Source organism: Trachurus japonicus, chromosome 14, assembly GCF_045865225.1.
Source record: "Trachurus japonicus isolate A0001 chromosome 14, Traja_1.0".
In the NCBI taxonomy this organism is placed as follows: domain Eukaryota; kingdom Metazoa; phylum Chordata; class Actinopteri; order Carangiformes; family Carangidae; genus Trachurus; species Trachurus japonicus.
The window spans coordinates 25367824-25394550 of NC_140920.1; the positions used below are offsets into that span (position 1 = coordinate 25367824).

At 43.7% G+C, this 26727-nt stretch overlaps 1 protein-coding gene across 3 annotated transcripts in view; it reads right to left on the reverse strand.

Annotated features, from left to right (window-relative positions):
- Positions 1-26727, reverse strand: part of stard13a (StAR related lipid transfer domain containing 13a) — a 61265-nt gene that overhangs the window by 27589 nt on the left and 6949 nt on the right. For 2 of the 3 annotated variants that reach the window (XM_085798588.1, XM_085798587.1), the window contains 2 exons: positions 20738-20920; positions 16513-16543 (listed from right to left, as the gene is read on the reverse strand). In XM_085798588.1, coding sequence (XP_085654714.1) covers positions 16513-16543; positions 20738-20920 — 214 coding nt within the window. Of the gene's footprint in view, positions 1-1676; positions 1939-16512; positions 16544-20737; positions 20921-26727 lie in introns of those variants that run through there. The other variant, XM_085798590.1, reaches the window with a different exon arrangement.

Sequence of the window (26727 nt, forward strand, 5' to 3'; positions counted from 1 at the left end):
TTTGGTCAAAAATAAAATAGCTTATCATGTCTTTCTCAATCACCAGCCTCTCTCCCCTGATCCCACCCTCTCCTGCCTGTCTGCCCCCCCCCCCCTCCCCCCCCCCCCCCCCCCCCCCCTCCCTCACCTCGCTCCTTCTCCCTCCCTCACTCACTCCGCTCCTTCTCCCTCCCTCCCTCCCTCACCCAGCTCACCTTGTTCCTTCTCCCTCTCTAACTTTAAATAAATACCTGGTTCTGTATCTGCCATCACGCAACACAACGGTAGTTTTTTATTCAACAGTATGAGAAGTTTAACGATGTCCGCGACATCTGCGCGGTCGGTCCGTGTGTCGGTCTCACGTGCGTTACGTCGGAGTCGCTCTCAGTAGAAGCTGCAGTGACTGTTGTTGCTGCAGGTGTGTGTAGCGCTCAAACATTAACAACAAGCTGCTTGGAAGTCAGCAGTGAAACAACGCAGCCACACACACACAAACAAACAGTGAGCTGACACGGTGACACGATCGTCTCTCACACTCTCGCAAGCGCCGTCATTTCATATCGTTACTTGTCCGCGACGACGCAGCCACACACACACACACACCGTGGAGCTGTGCGCCACAGACCATGCACAAAACACAAGCACGCTGCACCGAATGCGCGTCGCTTTGGGTAATGAGCGCACATGACGAACGTCTACAGTAAAAGTAATACATCTGAACGCCCCCCATGCGGCCCGTCTTCGCTTTAGACAGATAGGAAAACCCTGACATGTAGATATGTAATATATCCGATTCCTGATCGGGATGTAACGTCCGATTCCGATCGAGTCTGAAACCACGTGATCGACCCCGATTTCCGATCACGTGATCGGATCGGGACATCCCTAGTTTATAGTGTCGTTGTGAATGTGGGAATGTTCGTCGCTTAATTTGCTGAAGAGGCGGGTATCTCAGTAATTATATTAAAGCGAGGAGACAGCTGCAGTTGCCTGCATCTCTCCATCTCTCCCGCCCCCCTCCCCCCTCCCTCTCTGACGCACAGTTGAGACAGATAGACATCTAACTCTGCGCATCCAGGCCACGGAGCAAACTGGCTGACCCTCCAAAACTTGGTGCATTGGCGCGCACATGAGAGTGTTATTTATACTCCGTGCAGATATATAGAAGAAATCCGAAACCCAAACTCCCTTAAATCCCCGCCGAGCTCCGGACAATTCAAGAAGCAAAATGAAACCATTCTCCCAGTGCTGGAACAACAAATGCTGCTCTGCTGCTGGCATCTGACACACTGGCCGGACTCCTCCTGTCCCGTCCCGTCCCCTGCACATGCCTTTGCTGGTTTGGGCACTAAATTTGACAATGACCTTCCCCCGAAATATCAGGGAGCGCGCTGCGCATGCCACCACCACGAGCACAACACTGTCTGAGGCTGTCTGCAGATAAACTTTTGTCCTCCAATATCTTAATGGCTGTTATTCATCACAGTTATTTATGTTCTATTAATGCAACAGTGACAAGTGAGGTCAAATATTCATGAGGTCAGAGATCAAACATGTGTGTGTATGTGTGTTTAGCCTGTGTTAGTATGAGTCTAATGGATCTACTTGACTGACATGTGTCACTCTGAATGACAATAAACTCAACCCCGCACATTCACATTAAGTTTCCCCCGGTCCACTGGGTTTGGCTCTCTGACCTGCCAGCCGCCTCTCCCGGACATTCCTCCACAGCAGATCCCAAGCCTTGGACGTGGAGTCCCTCAGCTGCTCGCTGATCGACCGCCGCAGCTGTAGCTTGGCAGACTTTCGCTGGCTTGTCATTGCGGCGCAGCCGGACGCATATTCCCGGGCTGAAACCAGCGCTCCGTCAACGCCCGTTATTCCCTCGGTGTCTTTATTCCAGTGTGAGCGTCAGCGGGCTCGGCGGAGCTGGAGCTGGTGGTGGAGGTGGAGGTGGTGGAGGGGGTTGTGTTGGGTGGGGGGAAGCTGCTGAGCGCGTCCCGGCTGCTGCGTCCGGGGGCTGCCTGCCTGCCTGCCTGCCGCCTGCTGCCGCAATGGTCGTCACCGCTTCACCTGGTAGGACTGTATAAGCTCCTTTCGCGCTGCGTCACCCTCCTGCACCAGCGGAGGCGGATGAGGTCCTACTGCCGGGACCCGGACCCGCTGCTCCCGGAGCCGCTTCTCATGTCACTGTCTGATGCGGCAGCTCGGCGTCACCGGCCCCGCGGACACACTCGTGTGTGTTTGTGGGGCGAAGGTGGAGAAATGTTTCAACACAACTTCTGCATGAGAGGCTGGAGCTCTGACAAGGAGAGCCAGATGTGAGAGGCGGTTTCCCCACTCCCCATGTGCAAGACTCTCTCTCTCTCTCTCTCTCTCTCATACACACACACTCATCCTACATGTTCTCCACGACACAAACCCACCCACTCACCCAAACAAGGATCTCTTTCAATCCCCTGACACACACTAATAACACACACACAGAGAGGCATGCCACACACTTGTGCACACACAAGTTGCAGCTGAGCCGTGCTGCCAGGAACAGCTTTCCTTAGCATCGCTGCTCATTCAGTCACCAGCCCGGGACCTCAGATGGCAGCAGCTGTACACACTGTACCAGCACACTGTGACCGATTTATTCATGTTGCCTCCCCGCCTTTTCCACTTGACTAATGTTTCAGATCTTAAAGAAATAAAAGTAAATAGTAGCCTACCCACTATAAAACTCATGTTACCAGAGCTAGTGGTATCTATTCGACCTGATGAAATAATCTATTTGAATTTTATTTACATGTGCTTGTAATGTTGATGTCCAATTCTAATTCAGGTTATGTATACAATTTAAAGTAGTTAAAATAATTAAATGCATTTTTTCCCCCTAAAGTTTCTCTAAATTTCCCCTCTGAGGGATGAGAAAAGACTTATCTTATCTTATCTTGTCTTATATTGTCTTATCTTATCTGCAACAACAGGAAACAGTATATTCAAGAGGCTGCATGTAATAAAAGTTTGGAAATGTCTTCCTGGGATATTAAAGTTGTCTGAGCTGCCAGTTATCCACAGAAATATGAAAAACACAACAACATGGACAAAGGAATCCAAGGCATTCACGTGTATCAGAGGATTTTTTTTGTGGACTGCATAATGATTTGACTGAATGTGTCTTTTTGTCGAATGAGTAACGACAGAAATGCTGAAATCAGACTGAAAAACCTGAAGTGAGAGTGCACAAATGTCAGTCATCTGAGGTGTCTCTCTTTGTGCCCCCCCCCCCCCCTTCCTGACAGGTCAAGAGTTTTGGGAATTTCTCTCTGAGCTCAGAGTTTCTCCCGTGTTATCCCAGGAATGCCAGACAGAGTGGTCAGACCGGCCAGGACGCTCCTCAGCTGCCGCCTGCTCCACACCGTCGGATGTCCTGTTTTGTGGTGTTGAGTTCCGCGTCAACATGGATCCATGAGCAAAGCCCTGATTCAACATTTCAGCCTGTCGAAGCTCGTTTGACATGCCGACCAGTCAGCAGACTCCTGAGGTTATCGGGACACAGGATACCACTGCTTTAGAATTGGAGCTATGAATAATCGCTGCAGTCTTCACCTAAAATGTGGCTTCTGCAGTAAATTCAGACAACTCAAACATACAGCACACATGATGAGGAGGGAGGTGACTGAAGTTGGGATCCATGATCCAACTTTCCCCGCCCTGCTCTGTCCTGTCCTGCAGTGGCCTGGTGTCCAGTAACAGTACATATACAGTAGCTGCACAGACCCCGGTCATGTATTTGCCTGAGTTAGCGAAATGGTTCAGAGGAAAGATTGATGAACAATGAGAAGACAGGAGGAGTCAAGGAAAGGGGGAGGAGGAGCTGACAGACAAGCAGAAGCAAGAAAATATGCCACATGACACATTTCATGGAATAAACGAATGTTTTACCTTGAAAAATAAATAAAGTTTTGTTAGGTCACCTTGACCTTTGACCATTGACTGCCAATCAGTTCATGTTTGAATCCAATTGAGCATTTGTGCCAAATTTGAATTGAGGAATTCTCAAAATATTGCTTTCACAATACCAATATAATGTTTAGTGTGACCTTAACCTTGGACCTTTGGCCACCAAAATCTAAGCAGTTCATCTTTAACTCCTACTGGATGTTTTTGCCAAATTTGAAGAAGTTCTGTCAAGGTGTTACTAAGATATCATGTACATGAGAACGTTGCTATGTGGGATGTAGAAACATATGGACCTGAAAACAGAGGCAGAGGAATAAATGAATGAATGAATTCAATGTGTTTTTAATGACTATTGAGATATGACATGAGGTTTTTTTGTTTTTTTTGTTTTATATTCGAAGCTAATTGTTAAATTACAATAGATAGAAAGATGACGTGACAATTCTGCCTTAAAGGTCAGATTGAAGTTTGTGTGCAGATATTGCAAATTCAACCTCAATAGCGACAACTAGCAACTATTTTAACCGTTGATTAAAATGTCAATTATTTCCTTGATTGACTGTTTAATCCAAAGAGTAAATAGTGAATTCTCCAGATGTCTTCTTTTGTTCAACCATGAGTCTGAAATCTAAGGACATTAAGAGTCAGATTATTTTTATTCTAAAAGAAAAAATGCTCAAATGACAAACTAGATTAAATGTGTTTCCTGTAAACCAACTATGACTGTTGTTGTTCCAGCTCTTGTCAAGTATGACTGAATACAAGCTTCTGCTTCATAGCCCAACATAAGAAGAAAGAACAACAGATGCAAACATGTGCAGCCTGATTTGTGAGTTTGGATCTCCACCTGGCACGAGACCATGACATATGCAGGCACATGGCTTTGATTTGTGAGCAGTGATGCCAGTGTTCCCTTAAAAAAAATGATGTAGGTATTGTTTTCTGGCGTGAAGCCTCGGATTTTGAGTGGGAGGGTGTTCATCACGTTGAGGAGAGGACAGAAAAAGCAGACAGGAGGCGGTGGAACTGAGGATCGGAGAGAAAAGAGAATAGAGCAGAACTGAACCAGGGACTGTATGTGCTGTGGAAATGGTGCAAGATGGACCGACACCTGATTTACAGGGAGTCACACAAGATACAAGCAAACAGAGTCTCCTACTTTTGTGAGACTATTGCAAACCAAGTAAGAAAAACACAGACACAGGATAGATAGATAGATAGATAGATAGATAGATAGATAGATAGATAGATAGATAGATAGATAGACAGACAGACAGACAGACAGACAGACATCTACAGAAATAAATTAAATGGAAAATATAAAATTCAATATGTAAGAACGCTGCAGAACAAAAGAACAAAGGATTGACATGAAATACCTCAAACATTCAGGATGGAGACACAACTTGATGTACCACTTCCTGCACACATACCCATGTGCCTCTGCCTGTCTATCATTTAGACAAGTGACAAATGAAAGGAAAGGCCTGTTCAGAATGGAAAATCTGCATTCAATACACAGGGACTGAACTGAATTGTTAAAAGAGTAACGAAAATGATGTGAATCATATTTCATGCTGTTGCCATCAACCCGGTTGACAGAACCATGTGACAAGGTTTTGCAGCAGTGTCACAATGATCACAAAACACAGAGCAACTTCTGGAGAGAACAAGGTTTTATTTCTCCAGAGGAATTTCAGAGACTCTGAGAATCTGTGCTGAGGAGGAGCACTGAAGTTGTTTCCCATCGGGAGCAGCTTTATAGTTTAAAAGCTTGATCTTAAAGCAGCGTGCCCTGTTGCTACGGCTCCATGCTCTAATTCAACTCTCTTCAACGATGGCAGTATAAAGCCCCATCCATCTAAAAATCACGAAAGCAAATCCAGGATAGTAGGTCACTGTGAGATAATATTTGGGTAAATGGTACCAGAAATGTTAAGTAGGTTAATATTACACAGGTGGCTGCTAAATAGGAGAGAGATTTCCTGTCTCCTTTTATTCAGCTGAGCAAAAATATGGACGTCATGATGAGATTTTGCTTTGAACGACTTTGTGTTTGATATATAGACAGGCTGTGTGTTTAATAAATGAGTGCCGTTACGTCTTGGAGCAGAAACGATGGAAACAAATCACCTGTTGGATGTGATTCCACACAAATATTATTAGTGCTGCAGTGTTCTCAAAAAGGAAAAGAGCACGCCTGAGCCATTTTCTATAAAACAATATTTATGGTAGAAATATAGTGTGTGTGTGTGTGTGTGTGTGTGTGTGTGGCAGAGCGCATGAGTGCTGTCCTTTACACTGTGAGATGGAGTTTGTATGATTCCACCTGACAGGGTAAACACCAAAGTGTAGCGTGAACCCAACATAAAGCACAAAGTACACAAACACAGATCATGCATAAACTCGTGTGTGAACATATATGTATTTTCACTTTGCACACACACACAAAACCCAGTGACCTGTGCTCCCTGTGCAAACGCTATCATGTGTGTGGCCGCAGGATTAAGGGATTTTAACACATTATCGCGGCCAACTACAGATACAACTGGCTTATAATCAGAACACTCTGACATAACTCTGAGGAGCGGAGGATTAAGTATCGCTGACATTCTCTGTGTTTTCTTAAATCCTTTTGAACATTTACAACTTGGGGGAAATTTACAGGGAGAAAATGAATCTGCTGCAGCAAAAAAGAGGAGGCCGGAGACATGTGAAGGATCACTATTTTAACTTTCATACAGGGCTGTTCCACTGCAAAGTTAACCTGAAATCTGAAGACCAATAAACATCGCTCTCTTTTCTCTGCTTCTGTCTTTACGGAAAATGAGAAACACTGTGATTTTACCGCCTCCATCAGTGAGCAGTCAACAGGTTTCCTGTGTAGCCAACAGCAACCTTTCATTAACACAAATGCTGACAACATTTTCAGTAAAGGCTGCAGTAAAGCTGCTAATTTGAGCGCTGAACCATAACCCTAACTCAAATTGCTGCAGCGCTTTTTCATTATTTTTCATTTTGAATCAATATCTGATATGCCGTCCATCCACATTGATAAGGCAAATGAAAAATTGAATTGAAATCCATCCATCCATTAGCTTATCTGTGTAGGTTTCCAGTCTATCACAGATCACATCACTGCACCACTGAAATCTGTGGTTTTTAAAATGTATGAATCCTCTAAAATTCTTTTTTTTCCCATTAAGTATTATTTTGGGCTTTTAATGCCTTTAATTGATAGCACAGTTGAGAGAGAGACAGGAAATGGGCAGCTCTACCAAGTGAGCTAAACGCCGCCCCTAAATCCTCTAAAATTCCTGCGAGAAACTCCTAATCAGTGACAATGAGATCACGTTTTACGTTTATAAGTAACTGGACAGTACCAGCCATTGCGGTGACAGTGTGCGCTCTTAAAGTTGATGAAGTGGAGGCTGAGAAACAGAACAAGTGTGAAATGAAGAGGTCACAGGTCAGAAATCAAACACTTTTGTGGGAAAACTACAAAACGTCCAGAGACTTTGATCTGGGGTCAGTTTAGTGTTTCTCCTCTGTGATGTTGAAGGCTCTGATACGCGGATGGTAAGCTGGTCCTTGAGGTAAACCTCTACTCCGAGCAGAGAGAGAGAGAGCACCACAGGAACACTGTCTCGCAGTGGCAGCAGCCAATCAAAACAGCAAACTAACACATTCCAGGGCTCCGACAGCCAATCAAAGCAGCACAATGGACATGTTCTGGACAGACCCGGGATCTGATTTTCTGAACAAATACACAGCAGAGCATGGGCGTCTCCGTGGGGAGAGCAACCAGATCTTGCAGTGGTTACAGAAATGGACGGGGATGTTTTTTTCTTTTTTTTTTTTGACCAGGCTGCTGACTTCTACAGAGGCTGGAGGAGGAGGAGGAGGAGGAGGAGATGGTGGAGCAGTGGAGGGAGAAGGTCGAATTTCTCCCTCTTCTTCCCGTCTCCAACGCCAGGTCATCTGAGGTTAGGAAATTGTGTCAATTGAGCAGAACGATGAGCCACAGTCAAAAATGTTGCACAAACTGAGATGCTCTCTCATATTTTTTATCTTATCTCCAGCAACACTACTTGTTGTGTTTTCCTGTATTGAGGCCACAATAACAAATGAAAATTGAATTAAAAGATATTTTACTTGCACTACCGAGTCAATTTGGAATAAATTTGCCTGTGGTCAATATTTTCATATTTTCTCTAATTTAAAAAATCCCAGTTTCCAGATTGTTCTCTCAGTGAGTTCTCTCTACTGCGACTGTGAAAACTCATCTGCAGGCAGAGTTTGGATCAGCGGGTTCAGACTAATTAATGATTTAACAGATCACATGACCACCCGCTCCTCGCTCCCAGCTTCCTTAAATTCACATGTCTGCTCAGTTACCATGTACCCTCCCTTCCTCCTCCTCATCCTGCTCTTTTTTTTCCCTCCTCTTCATCCCTGCCACTGTCTCCCCGGTCTCTTGTCTTCTATTTTCAGCAACACTCAGTCATTCAGGCCAAGCCGCTCAAGCTCACTTGACTCTGCTGTTGGAGCTTGAAACACACACGCACGCACACACACACATACATAACTCCCATCAACAAACAACTGCTCGTTTCAAACCCTCGGGTCAATCAGAGCTAAACAAACGAGGAGCCCAGACGGAGAGTCGTCCTCATGCAATAGAAGAATCCAGAAAGAAATGGCCGGCAGCTTGTTAACCTGCAGTGAGCAGCACCAGTCTGCTTGAAGTGGAAAACGTCCAGATTAAATGAAACCATTGAGCAGATGGCACAGAGTGACCTTGACCTAAATTCCTTGCTCATACTATCTGTTTTTAGTGATCCCTGAGAGCACACACACGCAGACATTCATGCACACACACCTAATCATCCCACACAGGCTCTGTGTGTGGCTCACTGAAAAATGTATATAAAAACACAGCTTCTACATGATTTTAAAGTTTTTACAAAAAGAAAATAAAAGATAAAATCAAATATCTTGATTGCACAAATAATAAAAAATCTGTGCTTTTATATGGAAGGTTTGTATATTGTCAACTTAGATCAACAAGTAAGAGAAACGATTGACAGGTGAACTGTGCAAAGACAAGGCAGTGAAGACTCAGACAGCAGAGCAAAGAGGAGAGAGTCGTGTAAGATCAGAGACATTGATTAGATTAGGATGAAAAGTAAAGCAATAACATCGTGAAGTCGTTTTTTTGTTAAAAGCTTGAACACATTTGATTTTCCAGTGGAGGAAGGAGAACGCCTGAGTGGAAAGGATTCAGATTTTCCTGCCTGACATTTGAGTGTGATCAGCAGGATTCACTTAAGTGCAGCGGAATGAAGAAATAATGCATGTTTTTATTATTTCAGGATCCGTGTGCTTCTCATGTGTCGTTGAAAAAAATAAAACGGGGGCCTAAACTGAAACAGCAACATGGCGGAGACGCTGCCCACACGGACCTGAATCAACAGTATTAAAGTATGTGTCAATATCTCTGCACGAGCCGGTGAGGAATGCCTCTCGTGTCAATTCCTCAAGGAAAAAAAAAATGGGCCAGGAGGAAAAGTGGGTCAGGAGCTAATTCAGAGTGTCAGTCCCCCCCACACACTCTGCAATAACAACAACAACAACTTTCCTTGTCAAGCCCTCGGAGATAAGTCTGCTGACGGTGTCCACCTCCTGCTCAGGAGACTGGATGGCCCTGCAGCAGCAGCAGATGCCTATCGCCGTGGCCCGAGGACACAGAGCCAAAGGTCCGGAGAGGAGAGATGATGATACATGAGGGGAAGCAACGCAGAAGGATGTGGGGAGCAGACGCAGCCTGAGGTATGAATGGGGAAGGGTATGGATGTCGTATCTGGAGACAGAAAGTGGGGGTCTGAAAGGCGAGCGCAGGGGGGTTACGGGGTGCAGGCTGTGGTATGGAAGCAGGAGGACCGGGAGGGGAAACAATAGCTAATGGACGAGGAGGAAACTGCGCAGGTCATGGGAGTGCAGATCACATGCTGATAGGAGGTCGTGTTGCTGAGGGTCTCGTTTTAAAAGCCACTTAGGAGCCGTATACATACAGCCAGGTTCGGAGCTTTTAAAATAAGCATTTTAGTCGGGGGAAAAAAATCCTCAAAGACCCACTTCCTTCCTGCAGATCTTTCTGTATGGGTCTGTGGGACCACACACACGCACAAACACACACGTGTGTACAGGCAATACGCCGTTATACGCTCATGCATGTGTCGCCAAACACACATGCCAACACATGCAAACAAAGCAGCAGAGTCTCAGTGTGGACATTAGTGGTGCTTATAAGCTGCCAAACATAATGGTGTTTTTGCTACAATCAAACTATCATTACAGTGTTCTCATATACCGATTAACTGAACATGGCTGCCAAATCACAAACATTATGAGTGTAGTTATAGTGGGGCATGAAGACTGGGGAGTCATTATTGTAACAAAGTGGAACTCCACTCAGTATCTCTTTACTCTGCTTCACTGCTCTGGCTAATGTTTTGCTACAGACCCAGTGAATGTATGTTTAGCCTGTGCGTGCACATACAGTGTTGTTTAAGACCGACTAAATGCACTTACAGCTGCTACAACTGATCATTTCACACAAATATTGGATCAAATCAACCATAACCCACAGAGAATTGTCACTAGAGCTCTATGGAGAATTGCACTGTCTTTCAGCTTTATGTTTTGGTTTTTATGATCCTCAACTTTCCTGCTTTGGTTCAGTCTCTGTACCTCTCTTCACTGTTATTTCCTGCCATAGCAGTGGTTAAAAAAAAGCTCAGATAAACCACAGTACCTGAACTGCTCAGCACTAAACAGCAGACAGACGACATTAGTGACTAGCTGATGACGCTGGTATTTGCCCCAGGTCCAGGTGGAAACCAAACAAGAGCTAAAATAATCTGACAGAACCGTTGATGTTGTTCTGTGTCTGCTGGGAGTGTGAATAGGAAACTATTAAAGGGGACATATTATGGAAATATCACTTTTTGAAGGCTCTCTTATATTTGGGTGTTTGTCTCATCTTCCGGCCCCAAAAATGTGAGAATTGGCAAAAAAAATCTGAGATTTTCAGGCTCCCTCGGTTAAAATCCACATGATTTTAGGAGCTGTTCCTTCAGTTGACATACAATGATGTCATAAGTTTTCCAATTTGCATAATACCACCCCTACCTGTGAGTACTGGTACCGGTAGAGGGGGTGGGGCGGGGCGAGCAGTGGCTCATTTGCATTTAAAGGGACAGGCACTGAAACCGGCGGTTCTGAACAGAGCTGTTTTGAGCGAATGAAAAGAGAGCTGTGATGTTTGATCCCATTAAGACACCTGGGAATTATTTTTATTTGTGGAAAAGGGGCATAATATGTATCATTTAACAAAAAAAATAATTAAAGCAATCTCGTTAGTGTGGCATGGACATTTATGGGGTTTCACAATATCTGGAGACACTGGGACAGTGCTACAGCAATGCCTCAATGTTGCTAATCATTTGTGACTGCACAGGACAATTGTGACCACACAACTGAATAAGTATGTTTGGCAGGAATATGTTAATGTCCTGAATGATTAAAGCAGATATCAGTGGAATGTTTTTGTTAATATAAGTCCTAAATAGTCCTATTTTCCGTCAGCAATCACTTACATGAAGTATTTCAGCCTAAACACGAGTCTCTCCGTCACTCTGCTCTGCTGTAACCCGAGGAGAAAATTTTCCTTGTGGGATACAAGTGTTATCCAATGAGGGGAGAGAACGGCATGAAGGGCTGTGTGTGCAGCCAAGGGATGCGCGTGAATGTGGTGACGTAGCACGAGGACCAATTGATGCCTGACAAGGGCGGGGGCTGCTAACTCATGGTGCGTTCAAGGAAACTCGTACTTTGTGTTTTTCCTTCCTGTGAAGTCATACCAGTTCGATCTGGTACGAGTTCACGGGTCGGAAGTTACGAGTGGCCGTTATAGGGAACTTTCACAGACAACAGGACGGTAAAAACACGAGCTACGGGTTACCTGGAACGCTACCAAGTCGTAGTTGTGACTTGAAGCTGTAACTTACGGTTTCAAAAGCCTGCCTTGAACACAACATTAGCCGAAACGGCCGTGCCGCTGTTATCTGCTTTAAGAGGAGTGAGTACAGCAAGAATCTGACTATCATTTAAGAAAGAGTTGGGAACTTGTGAGCATGTCCTTTAAAACCTTCACTAATGTCTGATTATTCATGAATAGAAACAAACGTTTATGGAAACTAATATACACTATAACTTTTAAGATTACTGTCATTCCAGGTCTCTATATGTTATTCTTTGCTCCTGTCAAACAACTTGTGGTTTTTATACAGTGATTGTTTGGGACTTGGGTGTAAAGTTAAAGTTAATGTGCGTGTTTATTTGGATGTTGGCGAGTCTTCTTGCATGTGTGACCAATACAGAGGAGGTTGAAAAAGTAGTACCATGCAGACAGCAATATGGGAAACAGTTACAGTAAAACAAATCAAGGTGGAGAATACAACAATAACAAAAATAATCAGTGTGTGGGCTTGAGTTTCAGTCTGATGGTTTGGTCAGAGGAGACAGCAGAGGGCAGAAAGACAGAGGGAAAAGGAGAAGAGAGATGTGAAGGAAGAAACAGAGGGAGAGACTGGGACGACAGCCAAATCCACTTCCAGGCTTGTTAAAGCACTGCTGCACACTACTGCAATATTTACCACACACACACTGCACACACACACACACACACACTGCACCGAGTTAATAAGGAACCTCTGAGCATTAAATCTTTAACATATGCAATCTGGTGGGTCTGTATCACAGTTCCTTCTCTCTCGCTCTCTCTCTCTCACACACACACACACACACACACACACTAATTTTAATAATTATAATATAAATAATAATATAAAATAAAAGTCACAGTTTTTACCTTCTCAAGATTTCTTATTCAATAAATCACAGAGCCAAGTGACTTTTCTGCCTCAGGTATCTTATGAATAACACATAACATACAGTGACAGTCGTTGACGTTTCTTCACACACACATACAGTATATACTCACACCCACTACCTCTTACAATATTAGCAAAGGGTAAAAGGAAAGGTCAAGGAAGTGTGTGAAAATGAGAGAAAGACATTAAATGGGTTAAAAATCAGCGTGATACCACCTCCTGGAAAATGTGTGTCAGAAGTCTGGAGCCGTAACTCAGCTGAATCCCTCCAGTCAGACATATTAAAAACATATTACAGACATGCAATGGACACACTAAAAGGATTCACGGGCCATAGGTTGAGATTATCCACAGCCTCCCAAAGCACTTTCTAATAATGTGTGAATTCTGATGGATTATATGTTTTTTTTATAATCCTGGACTTGAGTGAAAATGTAGAGAATGTGTGTGTTTAGTTCAGGCTGAGGTCATTTGTAGCTCACCAGCTGCTCTAAAATAGCAGCACACATCCAAAATATCTTTGAGTGGTGATGTTTACCACAGCAGCGGCTCTGTGGCGGTGCCTTCACTCAGTCTGTCTGAAAACATGTAGAGCTGGAATGAACAGCTGGAGTCAAACTACGTCCATATGATGGATTTAAAAAGACACGGTAACAAAATGGAGCAAAGTGTCAAAGCTACAAAAGAAAAATGTAAAAAATGTAAAAGGAGTTTCATTCACACAAAGTCAGACAACAAGATGGTTTGTGTTTTGTTTTGGTATTATTAGTATTTCTTGTAACTGTAAATGTATGTGTGTATAGTGACTGTATGTTTACAGTGATGTACTGTGGAACGTCATCAAGTCTCAGCCATCGAGTTCAGAGTCATGTCCCAAGACCTGGAGCAAGATCAGCAAAGTTCAACTCAACCTAATATCTGTTTTCCACATCTAACCCATTCATCTCGGAGGCATCATTGATTTGAAGCCTGTCATAGCGCATCTGCTTCAACACTGATGCGTCTCTCCCTGCTGCCTGAGCACTGTGATTAGCTGCAATCACGTAATTCAAGATTCCTCTACTGCCATTCAAGTGAGAAGAGTGAGACTGTGCGAGCATGATTAAAAGGCATTAGACTGATCAAATAAATAACCTGGGTGCCCTAGATATTGCAGTCAGAGTCAGAGTCTAGCGTGCGTGGTGCATATGAGTCATGGCTGCACCTATAATCAGGGGTGGATTATTTTATTATGAAGTCAAAATATGAGATTCAAACAAGAATGCAGAAACAACTTGCTGCAGTTATCAGTGGCAACAAAGTCAAAGTGGAGCCACTGGATACACGAGTCAGACTCAGGTCATCTGCCCACACCTCAGGTTATGATTATCACTTCTCATGTGAACAGACTGCGCTGTGTTGAAGCTGCTGTCACTGTCCCGGGGGATGTGTGTGCAGATGGAGGCATTGTTTGGATGCTGCAGTGTAGCTGTAGTGCAGCTGTAGTGTAGGCTCTGCTATGATATAGTGAGTAGTAGAAATGTTTAGTCATCTGCTGGCGGTGCACGTGGCTCCTGGTTATTTTAGGTGAGTCATTTGTTGCGCAGCATCTCACTGCGTGTTTGTGTACGTGTAAGAATCAGGAAGGCGTCGTATATCTTCCAAGTGAGTCTTTTCAGCAATGTAAAGATAGAATAACACATGGTCTCCTGCTCATAGTATAAATACATTACAGTGTCTTGACTGGAAGATTGTATATTCCCTGACAGAGAAAAAATATTTTACTTTTTACATGTTATGAAGTGCATGTTTCTATTTTAATGGCATAATGAATTTGGTCTGACAACTAACATTTTTATCATCATCATCATCATACAATCTCCTGAGGTTATAGCTTCACCAGGTTTCATTATTTACAAATGCTCAGGACGCTCCCAGTTTAATGTACAATAAAAGACCTGTAAGTAAATCAAGTTAATGTTCTCTAATTTGCTTCTGCTGATTTAGACTATGTGTGCAGCATGACTGAGGTATGAGACAGCACAGGCACTGTGGGAGTGACCTCTAAGATTAAGAGATCATTAAAATGCCAACAAACTTGAGATCAAATAAAGCGCTTAAGCATCTATAGAAAAATACTCATCTGTTATTACACATTAATTCTCCAGAAAAAAAATGTATTGAAAATAAATCCTCTCATCTTTGCAGGGATTAAAACATGTTCCTCAGTCGCCTGAGGGCAGATTTCGTTTTATAAACCAAATACCGTCTCGGCGTGCATTCCCTTTTCCCACTCACTCACACACCCACAAAAAAAGCCACACTGAAGAATCACATCAAAGAAGTGTGATTAGAAAAATTCAGTGAGATAAGAATAAGACGACCCCTGCACACAACAGGTATGAATTCCAGGTTTATCAGGCAGAGGGAGCAGAGTGAATGTCAACTATGTGCACTGAGATACGTTCATATCATATCTTGTTGCTGTGCAGCTGAGACACAGACCACACAGGCCGGCAAACACTGATTGATTAGACAGGATTCCTGTCAAACAGCCAAAGTGTTTCCTCGTATCAGAGGAGAAAATAAACACGCTCAAGTGAGAAAACAAACCTGAAGCACCAGAGTCCAAACACTGAAACTAATCTACCGGTTCCCTCCTTCCTCAGTGCTGCCGTGTTTGGATGAAATGTGTCTTACAATTGCGCACAAACACACACATACACACACACTCTCACTCTCGCCGTATGACCTCTGACCTCCCTGCAGCTCTCTGGGGCCTCATTACCCCCCCGACCCTCCTACTGCACCTCTCATTGACAGTAACGTGACCCCTGTTGAAGATGGACACCCCGACTCTTACGGCATGTACGCACACATACACGCAAGCACGCAGACAAAACATACAAAAATAAACAATCCCGCTGCGCAGCGAATGCAACCCTGTCGCCAAGACATCTCCCAGGGATGCACTTAACGACAGTCGCCGTGACGCCTGTGCGTGTCAATCAAAAAAGGGACGCGGTCTGAGGATAAGAGATACGGACCGGGGTCAGAGTTGGACTCATTAATCATCTTCCCAGACTCTTCTATCACACACTCTGGGAAACTTGAGTCCCGCGAGGACAAGAGAGGAAAGACAAAAAAAAGAAAAAAATTCAAGACCAAAGGAGGAAAATTTCATTAACGTCCCCGTTAACACATCAGATCATTTACATCAGAAAAGCTTTGTTTTTGTTCTAGTGGAGGAGGAGATAAGCTTCTGTGTGTTATCATTCAGCAAATTCCACCAAGTCATGACTTCAAAGCACAAAGCGTTTGTGTGTTTTTCTTTTCTTTTATATGAACTCACACAAATATCTGTGTTTATGCACCTGAATATGCACGTGTTGTGTTTGTGTCCAGCCAAGGCTGTGTGTGTGTGTGTGTGTGTTATAGCAGAAACAGTATATCATTACTTCTGGGTGGTTGAGGTTTGACGTTCAGACCAGGAATCCTGTGGGAGACATTCCCAGAAGTCCGGTTTTATCCCAAAGTGGGAATGCAAACAATCCAACAGCAAGGATAGTGAATGAACACAAACCTCCCCCTGACACACAAATACACACAGACAGGGATACACACTTTCGCTTAAGGGTTATCGTACCTGCTGATCCGCTGGTGATCCTCGCAGCAGCCTGAGAGGAAAAAAGAGAGAGAGAGAGATGGAGGAAGAAAGAAAAACACACAGTGAGTACCAAAATAAAAGAAAGAAAATATGCAAACACTTCTCATGAAGAACAGGACTTCTGGAAGTTGTAAACTCAATATCAGCCAAAGACAATGACTTAGTTTCCGTGATTCGCAGCTCCACTGGGAAAATGACCCAAATTCTAAATCTGGTTCAAGATTTCCTCAGTGTTTACGCCACACGATCATATGAAGAGCTACCAGGCCCCAACAGCTTATTTATTTGACTATTAACCACATTCAGTGGGATCAGCTGAAAAAAAAATACATGTGAAGAATATGTTGTTTAACTGGGTGACATCCGCTTGATGAATGAGGCTGAAGCTCCCCCAGGAAAAACAACTTAAATCATAATAAATGGTGCAATTGAATTAGAGGAAATTGGAGAGGATATTGCATGTGTGTGTGTGCGTGTGTACGTTTGTATCCATGTGTGTGTTCTCTTGAGAGTTGGTTTGGAAAGAGAAGAAGGAGAAAAAGAGGAGGACGTATCAGAGAAGGTCAATCAAAATAAATGATGGTACCTGATGGGAAATGAATACATAAAGGAATACATAAATAACTAGGAAAGAAGAGAAAAGAGCGAAGGACAATAAGGTGGAGAAGAGCAGCTGTAACATCCAGCAAAAAACAACAACATGACTTCAAACTACACAGGAAATGAGAGCTTATAGACTCACGATCACGAGGAGTACAACACAAACACACGCATACACAAAAAATCCCAGAATGCACAGGAAGTGACAAAGATCAGGGGACTTATGTCTGGCCTGGATTACTTTCCTAACCAGTGTGTGAAACGTTATCCCATCACAGATATGGCGTCATGAATGCTGCTACTGTCACCAGGAAAACCCCACAGGAACATCGAGAAGCTGGGATTCACCACAACAGCCACCTGCAGTGTTGTTATCATGTAGATTAGAAAACTCCTGGCTCCTCTCAAGGTCACTGTGTTTACTGGAAATGACCACACACACCACCACCTGTCATTTCAAGCTCAGAAAACACAAAAGTGAATGATTTACATTTAGTTTCACAAGTCTGAAACTTCCAGTGTTTTTTGTTGTTGTTGTTATTCTAGATATTTTTTAGGCATTTTTTTGCCTTTATTTGACCGGATAGTGAGAGAGACAGGAAAGTGTGGAGAGAGACTGGGGGAAAGACACACGGTACAGATTGACACAGTCGGGAATCCATCCGGCGATCACTGCATCATTGCCAACATGGGATGTGCTCCTAACCACTTGACCACCGAGCACCCCTCCAGTCTGCAGGAAATGACTGAACAGCTCACTCTCATGAATCTTTCATTCAGTATCAATATTTAACCAGACACAGCCCTAAAATTATCACCACGGTATCCGTGGATACTCATCTGCAGTGGCAGGAGGTAGTTGGGTTAGTCAGCTGATTCCAACGACCGGTAGTTAACTACTGCAGCGGTGCTAACTCATCCTGAGTAGGAACAGGAGCAGCAGCAAACATCTCCTGAGCAGAGCTAAGGTAAAGCCAGGTGACTCCTCCTGAAGTGTCTGACATCAGATCAGTAGAGTCAAACTTTATTCATCCCCGCAGGGAAATTCAGATGTCAGAGAGCAAAAAAACAGACAGCAACAGCCACACTTCCAGATTCATCCAAATGAGCACAACCTAACACAGAATAAAGACAGCACAGGGACATCCCAGTCTGCAGACAAACTGTTTCCGTCTTTTACATCACTGAACGCCTGGAGGTGTAACCATGACGCACAATACACATGCTGGAAGGTTGTAAACAAATACTACATCTCCCTATTGTCCAGGTTCAGTGTTGGATCTGAATGTTGCTCTTGAAGTGAAAGATGGAAACTGAAGAGTGAAACAGCAGCAGACACTGTAACACAAGGGAGAAAACAACCATCAAATAATTTAACTACTGAGACTCTTCCACGAATTCCTGTGACTCAAAATATGCTCTAAATTTAGAGAATCAGCTACATGTGTGTGTGTGTGTGTGGATGTGTGTGTGTGTGTGTGTGTGTGTGTGTGTGTGTGTGTACGTGGGTGTGAGTGTGTCCATGTCAGTTTGGACAGCTGTACTTTATCAGTCACGGTTAGGCGAAAAATAAACCCACTCCTTGGCATCAGTCTGATCCCACGGCCCCTGCTGCTCTCTACCTACCTACACACACACACACACACACGCACGCACACACACACACACACACACACACACACACACACACACACACACACCTAATAATCCTGACACTTCAGGATGAACTACACAGCAACCAGAGGCATGCTCCTCTTACTCCTCAGAACCAGGAGCCTCTGTTGAGAAACAAAGAGATCTGGCTCCTCACGTCTCCCTGCCCCCTCAGTCTCTATAGATCAAAACATTTATTCTAGTTTTTTTTGTCTTGAACATGAAGTGTGAGGCATGTGGGTTAAACTGAGACATATTTGATTTTAATTTTTAGATTTCTGTGGCTCATTTAGTTGTTTAATATGAATATTTCAATCTGTACAGTACACAGCTGGTTAAATGCTCCTAATACATACTTACATTTAAGAAATAATAGACTTTACTTTTCAGCTAAATTCAACCCATTTGACTCATTTCCAAATCAGAAATCTTGTTTTGTTTCACGTAAATGCCTGAAAATAAGATAAATTGTTCCACACCACACTTTTAGTAAATGTAACCAATTATCACCATTTTCATTGAATTTTGTGAGTTTTGTGTAACCTCTGTTGTCTTCACTTCACTACAATAGGGTGGTATGTCTCTCAGTCCAAAAGAAAGCCTAACAGTCAAGGTAATGAGTGATGCTGACCTAAAAGATATAATGCAGTTATTGTGTAATTATTTTATACTTTATAATAAACAATCAACAAAGACCAGGTCCATTTAGATTTTCATACTCAACAGGAAGATTTCACACAGAAGTCTGAAACTCTTCTCCTCTTCAGTTTGACATTATATAAATATTGAGAAATATTTAGTGGTCTGATAAAAAACGATCCCTGACCACTTTCTAGCTTTCCCTGGTGCTTTCACAAATATATCTTGGCAAACTACCATTTTCAAGATGAAAAATAAACTTCACTTTTCAGACCATTGATAAAAAGTCTTCATAGTGCTGACATCTAATGAGACTACACGCCAACAGATCCACATTCATCATTAATGAGCAAACTCCCTGTTGATGATGGCTACAATGGGTTGATGGATTTTTGAAGCCAGCTTCCAGTTAAACCGTCTCACTGTTTCCCTGCCGTCATCTGTCTGACTGTACCTGTGGAGCTGTGTGTGTGTGTGTGTGTGTGTGTGTGTGTGTGTTTTTATTTGTGGTGGGTTTTGTTGTTTGCCGCAGTGCTGACTCAGAAACAGGTGACCTTGCATAATCCTGGATGGAGCACAGCTGTCTCATCCTTTTACTTTCACCTTATTTACACAACAGCGGGAAACATGCAGACTGTACAGAAGCCCAGAGAGAGAGAAGGAGAGAGGGAGAGGGAGGAGGCCACACATGAAAGGGAGGAAGGAACAGAGGATTTTACAGAAAAAGGCAAAAGAGAAAATGAAGAAAACATTTGCTTTTCCACTTTTCAGGAAGTCGCTTTGAGCTGACATGAAATACAACAAGGCAGTGCAAAGGGGAATGAGAGATCCATGTGTTTAGGAAGAGAGAGGCGGCTGTGACGCGGCAAAAATAAAATCCTCATTCTTTTAGCAGAGGCTGCCTCAGAGAGCAACAGTTCACCGGCCGCGATTACACAGCACACAACGGGCCGCAGCCTTCGCGTTCGACTCAAAGGCGGTTCAAATCGAGTTTGGCAGACATCAAGACATTTCCTCAGACGATCAACTGATCAACTTATATCAATCAGACATGCCTCTGAAGCTCCTGTCTGCAGGGTCAGCTGCAAAGTGTTAGACACTGGTTCAGCTCCAAACCAGCGTGAACACACTTTTCAAAGACCGCAGGTTTCAACTCAATCTGAGAGCTGATCAAAGTCGTGGACGTCATTGAATCTGCTTGAGACGGTGAGCTGATGTTATGAGTGAACTCTGGGCCGCAGTGGTTTCACCGTGACGTCCAGACAAACACAGAGGTTAAACAGCTACAGTACAGTTATGCAGCGAGGCTCACCCTGGCCCGTCGGGCGTGGAGATGTGCAGGGGACGAGAGGGACGAGCGGGTCAGAGGTCTGCTGCGGGTCAGAGGTCGCGAGCGCCGTCTGGCCAGTGGCTCAGGTTTGTCTGGAGCTCTGGAGGCTCCCTGGTCCTGGATCAGGCCTCGGCTCACCGTCCTGCTCACAGCAGGAGGAGCACCCTGGGGGGACAGACAGAGACGTGTTAGTCAAATGTGGGACAGACAAGGTGAAAACTGTTCTTTGTCTGGGAGAGAGACAACACAGTGACCACAGGTTTTACTCAGGAGCTTTTTTGGAGACGTGATCACTCTGGGTTAGATTTATTTATCACTATGTAATAAAATAAACTGTGACAGCTTTAAGAGTGTGGCCCTCCTGCTGTTGCTGTTGTCCACTCTTTTCTCCAGTTGTCTGGTGTCTCTCAAGCTACCTGTGTGTTGAATACCAGTCTCTGTTCAGCTGAGTCTGCTTCAGTCTCTTACCCCAGTCCCTGTCTTCATGTCACCTGTCTCTTCGGCAGCTCAGTGGAGTACTGGGTGGATGTGGTGAGTAGGTGGGGACTTTTGGACGCTATAAGATGCTGGTGACGATGGATGGGCCTGCCCTCCCCTCATTCAGAAAAATGGACCTTATCTTAGCTCATCCACGTCCCATCTCTGTCTCTGCTCAGCCGCAACACTGGAAAGTCCATCCCAGCCTGACCTCATGACTCATCTTACTGTACCCACTTCAGCGCTCCCCCTTCCTCCTCCTCTTCCAGTCCAACACTGAGCTGATAACATGGATATGTGTGCAAATATGTGTGTGTGCTACAGAAAGTGAAGGAGGAATGGCATTAATTTCTGTAAACACTGTGCTTTTTTTTTTCCTCGTCCAAGAATCCAATCCACAAACGCAGGCGTAGAGGGACACATTTTCCCTTCACCACAACATACAATGCTGCCCTGTGTAGAAAATTCCCGTTCTGACCCTGTAGAGCCTTTCCATCATAGAGATGGCATGATGCTGTTGCTAATTTCCTAACTGTGCGGTCACAGTTAGATAACAACATGAAGGACACTGTGTCTCCAAAACAAAGTGCAGTTCAAACTGAAAGCGAGTGAGCTGCATTTCCCTATCTTTTTCATTTTAATTAAAGTGTTCTGTTCCATTCCTTCTCATTTGACTAATAGGAATTTAATGGAGGAAATTCCCAAAGTGGAAACTCAACGTAACGGAGGAGACTAGAAGTCTGCAGCCATGTTGGTGGCACTGGGAGGCGAGATGTAGCCACAGTGCTGCTTTCAGACAAACCAGTGCTAAACATTAGCAAGCTACTGTAACACGCTCAGAACTGTGCTGGTGTTTAGCAGGTAGCCTACTATATCGGCTAATGTTTACTATGTTAGCTCAGCATGGTAGCATGTCACCATTTGCTAGTTGGCGCAAAGTAGAGCTGAGGCTATTCTCTATAATAGCCTACACCAAATTAAACTAGATGAAAAGTTAAGGATCACTAACGCTGTTCGGCTACAATTCATCCAGAGGGAGCTATGAATGTGTGAACCAATTTTCATGGCAATTCAGCTTTTATTTTGTTGATATATTAAGACATTTCCCTAAAAACTACAAATATGGGCATCACAGTAGTGGTAGATAGAACACACCTGATGATCACATCATTAGGATTCATTGTCTGGGAACCACAACAAGCGAAAAGTCACAGCTATCCACAGAAGAGCTGTGGAAATATTCGAATAGTCTGAATCCAAAGTGTCCAAAGTCTTTAAAATGTATTAGACATACTGAAGGAGTTTGTTGAAGGACACTGTGATCAGACTGCAGTGAAGAATTAATGGATTTCAGAGAATACTGTTTAGAGTGAACAGTTATTTCAGGAGTTGGACTTGCACTGACCGAAAGTTCACTGGGACAGTATTTAATTAAATTGCCTTGGGAGTGTTTAAAAGGAACTTTTGATATTTCACTGCTGGTTTTTTATTTTCTTTTTATTCAAACAAATCTTAATTCCTTATCACTCAGCCCTTCACCCAACCCTGAAAGCTTTGCTGCCAAAGACGACACCGCCTCCTGCTGCTGCTGCCTCACTGTTCTGGACTGAGATCATTTAATCTTAATTACGCCATAAATATTTGACATTTTTGGGATAAATGGTTTCTCAGCTGCTTTTCTCCTCTCCTGGACATTTTTATTGATTTTCCTTTTCATTTATCATCATATTCTGTAGTATTGTGTATTTTACCTTGATGGCTTACTACAAAAAAAAATCTATCCTTGCTGCAAATAAGATTGACCTTAGTGTGACATAAATATACTGAAAATAGAATGTGATACACACAGCTAAGCGTGTCTGTTTTCTGGCTGTTTTTCTAGCTTGCCAGACAGTTTGATTAAGATTAGCTTGATTAAATACAGCCTTTTTATAAGAATTCCTAAACTTCTGTGCCGTTGGTTTAAGAGCTATTTGAGGTTACCAGATTTACACTTGGTAAGCATAATGAGGCAGCTGGAATGCCCTGTGAGAGGAGAACAGAGGAGCACAGCACAGCAGCCATCTCCAGACTGTTCCTCTTCCAGGAGTTATGTTAAATATACCTTTAAAAATAATAATAAGCTGGAATAAGCTTAGCACTGATTTCCAGATGGATGCCAGACGGAATCAGAAACTCACTGATTTATGAAAGGCTTTAATGGCGGAACAACAACAGGCCTGGAAACCGTCCAGACTGTTCTTCCTAATGAATCCACACCATATTAAATAGTGGGAGAGACTGCAAGCCAAGCAGCCCATTCCCCTGAGCAGGCTCTCTGTCCAACACGTGTGAGATGCACTGTATGACTGAATGGTACATTGTGCTTGAGTGTGGGAAACCAACACATTAGACAACATAATGGGAATCTACTCCATTTTCATTCATTCATTCATTTTAATTCAAAGTTTCTAGAAACCTTTATGTGATATCAACATTGATGTTACCATTGGTTATTAATACTCACTCAGCCATTGTGATGATCCAAGTGATGTTTTAGCAGCTCATCAACATTGTCATGGACTTGTGTGAAAAGTTTAGGCCTTTACACACTCAAGTCTGAGAGGATGTCAAGAGCAAGGGGACCTGCATATACGGTAAATAAGCTGTGGAATTATCATGATCACTTATATAGTTGATTTTAGTGCAGTTTGACTCCAGTTTGATAATAACTCTAACCCTTAAAAAGAAGACGACCGATTTCAATGATCCTGAACAGCAGCTGGCAGTAAGTCTAGGAGACACACACACGGGCAGCTCAGCTGGGATCTCCGTTACAGCCTCGAAACACTGACATGAGTGGGCCTTGAGTTTATTGTTTTTAATTGAATCATGTTTTATTTATACCACTCTCTAAACTTTCTGTCACTTTGTCTATAATAGTGAAGCATTACACTGGTGAATAAAAAATCCTGATTTAGTTTCAACTCAGTAAAAATTGTGTTTGTTTTCTTAAGATTAAAAATGATGGCAGCATATTAAGCTATACAACAGTATATCCAGGGAGTACATCTCAAAGACTGATTTTTTTTTTTTTTTTAATGTTCAAAAGAAAAAAGTTAAGAAAAGAAAAGGACAAGAAAAGAAAAGAGAGTCCATGGGCCAGACCAGATGTTGGTACCACTCAAGGTAGCATCTGGCCCACTGACTAACTTCAGAACTTCAGATAAGGTTGACGAAGGCCTCCCCACTCCTCTTCCAACTCTTTGGTTTCCTCAGCCCCAGAGAGTGGCGGATCCTTGTCCATGTTGACCTCGTCCTTGGTGTGAAGGCCATGTCCTCTTCGAAAGGCTGGTTGCTGCTCCTCTCTGGTGAGGGGTCCATGTCTTCTTGGGGAGACTGGTTGCTCCTCTCTGGTGAGGGGTCCATGTCTTCTTGGGGAGACCGGTTGCTACTCCTCTCTGGTGAGGGGTCCATGTCTTCTTGGGGAGACCGGTTGCTACTCCTCTCTGGTGAGGGGTCCATGTATTCTTGGGGAGACCGGTTGCTTCTCCTCTCTGGTAAGGAGTCCATGTCTTCATGGGGAGACAGGTTGTTCCTCTCTGCTTCGAGCTCTGCAGTCAGCTCACGGTTTAGTAAGAGCTGACTGTTGAGCTGAGCTCTCAGCTCCTCCAGTTCTGTCTTCAGAACCAGGTCCTGGTCCAATGTTTTTTGTTGAGTTAAGCTGACCTCTTCGGTGATCTTTTGTTGGAGGGTGTCGATCTCAGCCCTCAGGTTTTGCTCCAGGAGCAGGTCTTCTGTCACCTTGGCAGCATGAGCCTTCATTTGTTTTTCCAGCTCATGCTGCAGGTTCTCAGCCTGCAGTCTGGCCCTGAGGGCTTTAGCTTCATACTTCTTGGTGTGTAGGTATGAAGTTTCTTGGAGATCTGTGTTCTTCTCTTTCTCCTCTCCAAGCTCTGCAGTCAGCTCACGGTTTAGTACGAGCTGAGTGTTGAGCTGGGTTTTCAGCTCCTCCAGTTCTGTCTTCAGAGCCAAGTCCTGGTCTGATGTTTTTTGTTGAGGTAAGCTGGCCTCTTTGGTCATCTTTTGTTGGAGGTTGTCGATCTCAGCCCTCAGGATTTTCTCCAGGAGCAGGTCTTCTGTCGCCGCGGCAGCATGAGCCTTCATTTGTTTCTCCAGCTCATGCTGCAGCTTCTCAGCCTGATGTCTGGCCCTGAGGACTTCAGCTTCACAACCCTTCATAACTTTCTCCAGTTCTTCTTGGAGAGTCACGCTCTTCTGTATCTCTGCCTCAAACTCTATGGTGAGCCCCTGCTCTGATGTTCTTTGTTCAGCAAGGTTGATCTCTTCTGTCATCTTTTGTTGGAGGACGTCCATCTTAACCCTCAGGTTTCTTACCTGATGCAGCATGGCAGCATGAGCCTTCATTTCTTTATCCAACTCAAACTGCAGTTTTTCAACCTGATTCTTGGAGTCGAAGACTTCAGCTTCATACCTTCGGTTGTCTTTTTCCGCCTGAAGCTCAGCTGTTAATTTCTTTTCTTTTTGCACCTGGGTGGTGATTTCTCCAGTGCTAAGGATTTCTGTGTCGATTAACCTCTGGAGACACTCCAGTTCCTCCCTGCTCTCTTTCCCCCTGTTGATACATATTTGTTTCAGGGATTTCTGTCTAGCCAGCTGCTCTTTGGTGCGTTCCAACTCTCCGGAGAGTTGGACTGCCCAATTATGTTCTTTTTCGCAGTTCACTCTTTCGTTACCCAACAGGAGATTCAGGGTGACGGTTTCATTTTGGAGATCCCTCGACACCATCATTCCAACCTGGATCGTGTCATTCAGTCGTTGGACAGCTCTTGTTTCAGTTCTGAACTAGTACTCACAATTGGGCTAGCTTTAAGATTAAAGTTGGGAAACATAATGTCTAAAAATCACACTGTGCGCTCTGAACAGATCAGCTCTACAAGGATTGGCTGATGATGTCACAACAGACATTCTGACTGTGAAGCTGAGTGTTCCAATTTGACATCACTGCCAAAGATGTTACTTATGATGTCGCTGATGGCAACAGACATTTTAATGGTGGATTTCCTACTTGGAAACACAACCCCCAAGTTTAGTGACATACGGTACGACTTCCGAGCTAAATGGAACGCAACATAACTTTGAAGATGAGTGTTTTTTCTATAAAAATTTTAATTCATTTATTTTTCTATTTTTAGTGCTATGCGGCTAATGCTCCACTGACTTCTACGACTATGAAATAGCTGTTGATAGGTATTATAGTTTTTTGACCAGTCACTGTCCAATGACCTTGGTCATTTTTGGAGAAATGTTGAGATTATAATGAGTGTGTATTGCGCAGAACGTTCGGGCTACAGTGGTTGACATCATCAGCTAGAATAAGTCGTCAGAAATTGTCTGAAATTCTTCTATTTACGCATAAATTACACTTTACGCATATGATTTTTTTTTTCCACAGTTGTAGACAAACCTGTCCTCTCTCTAACAATGTGCTCATA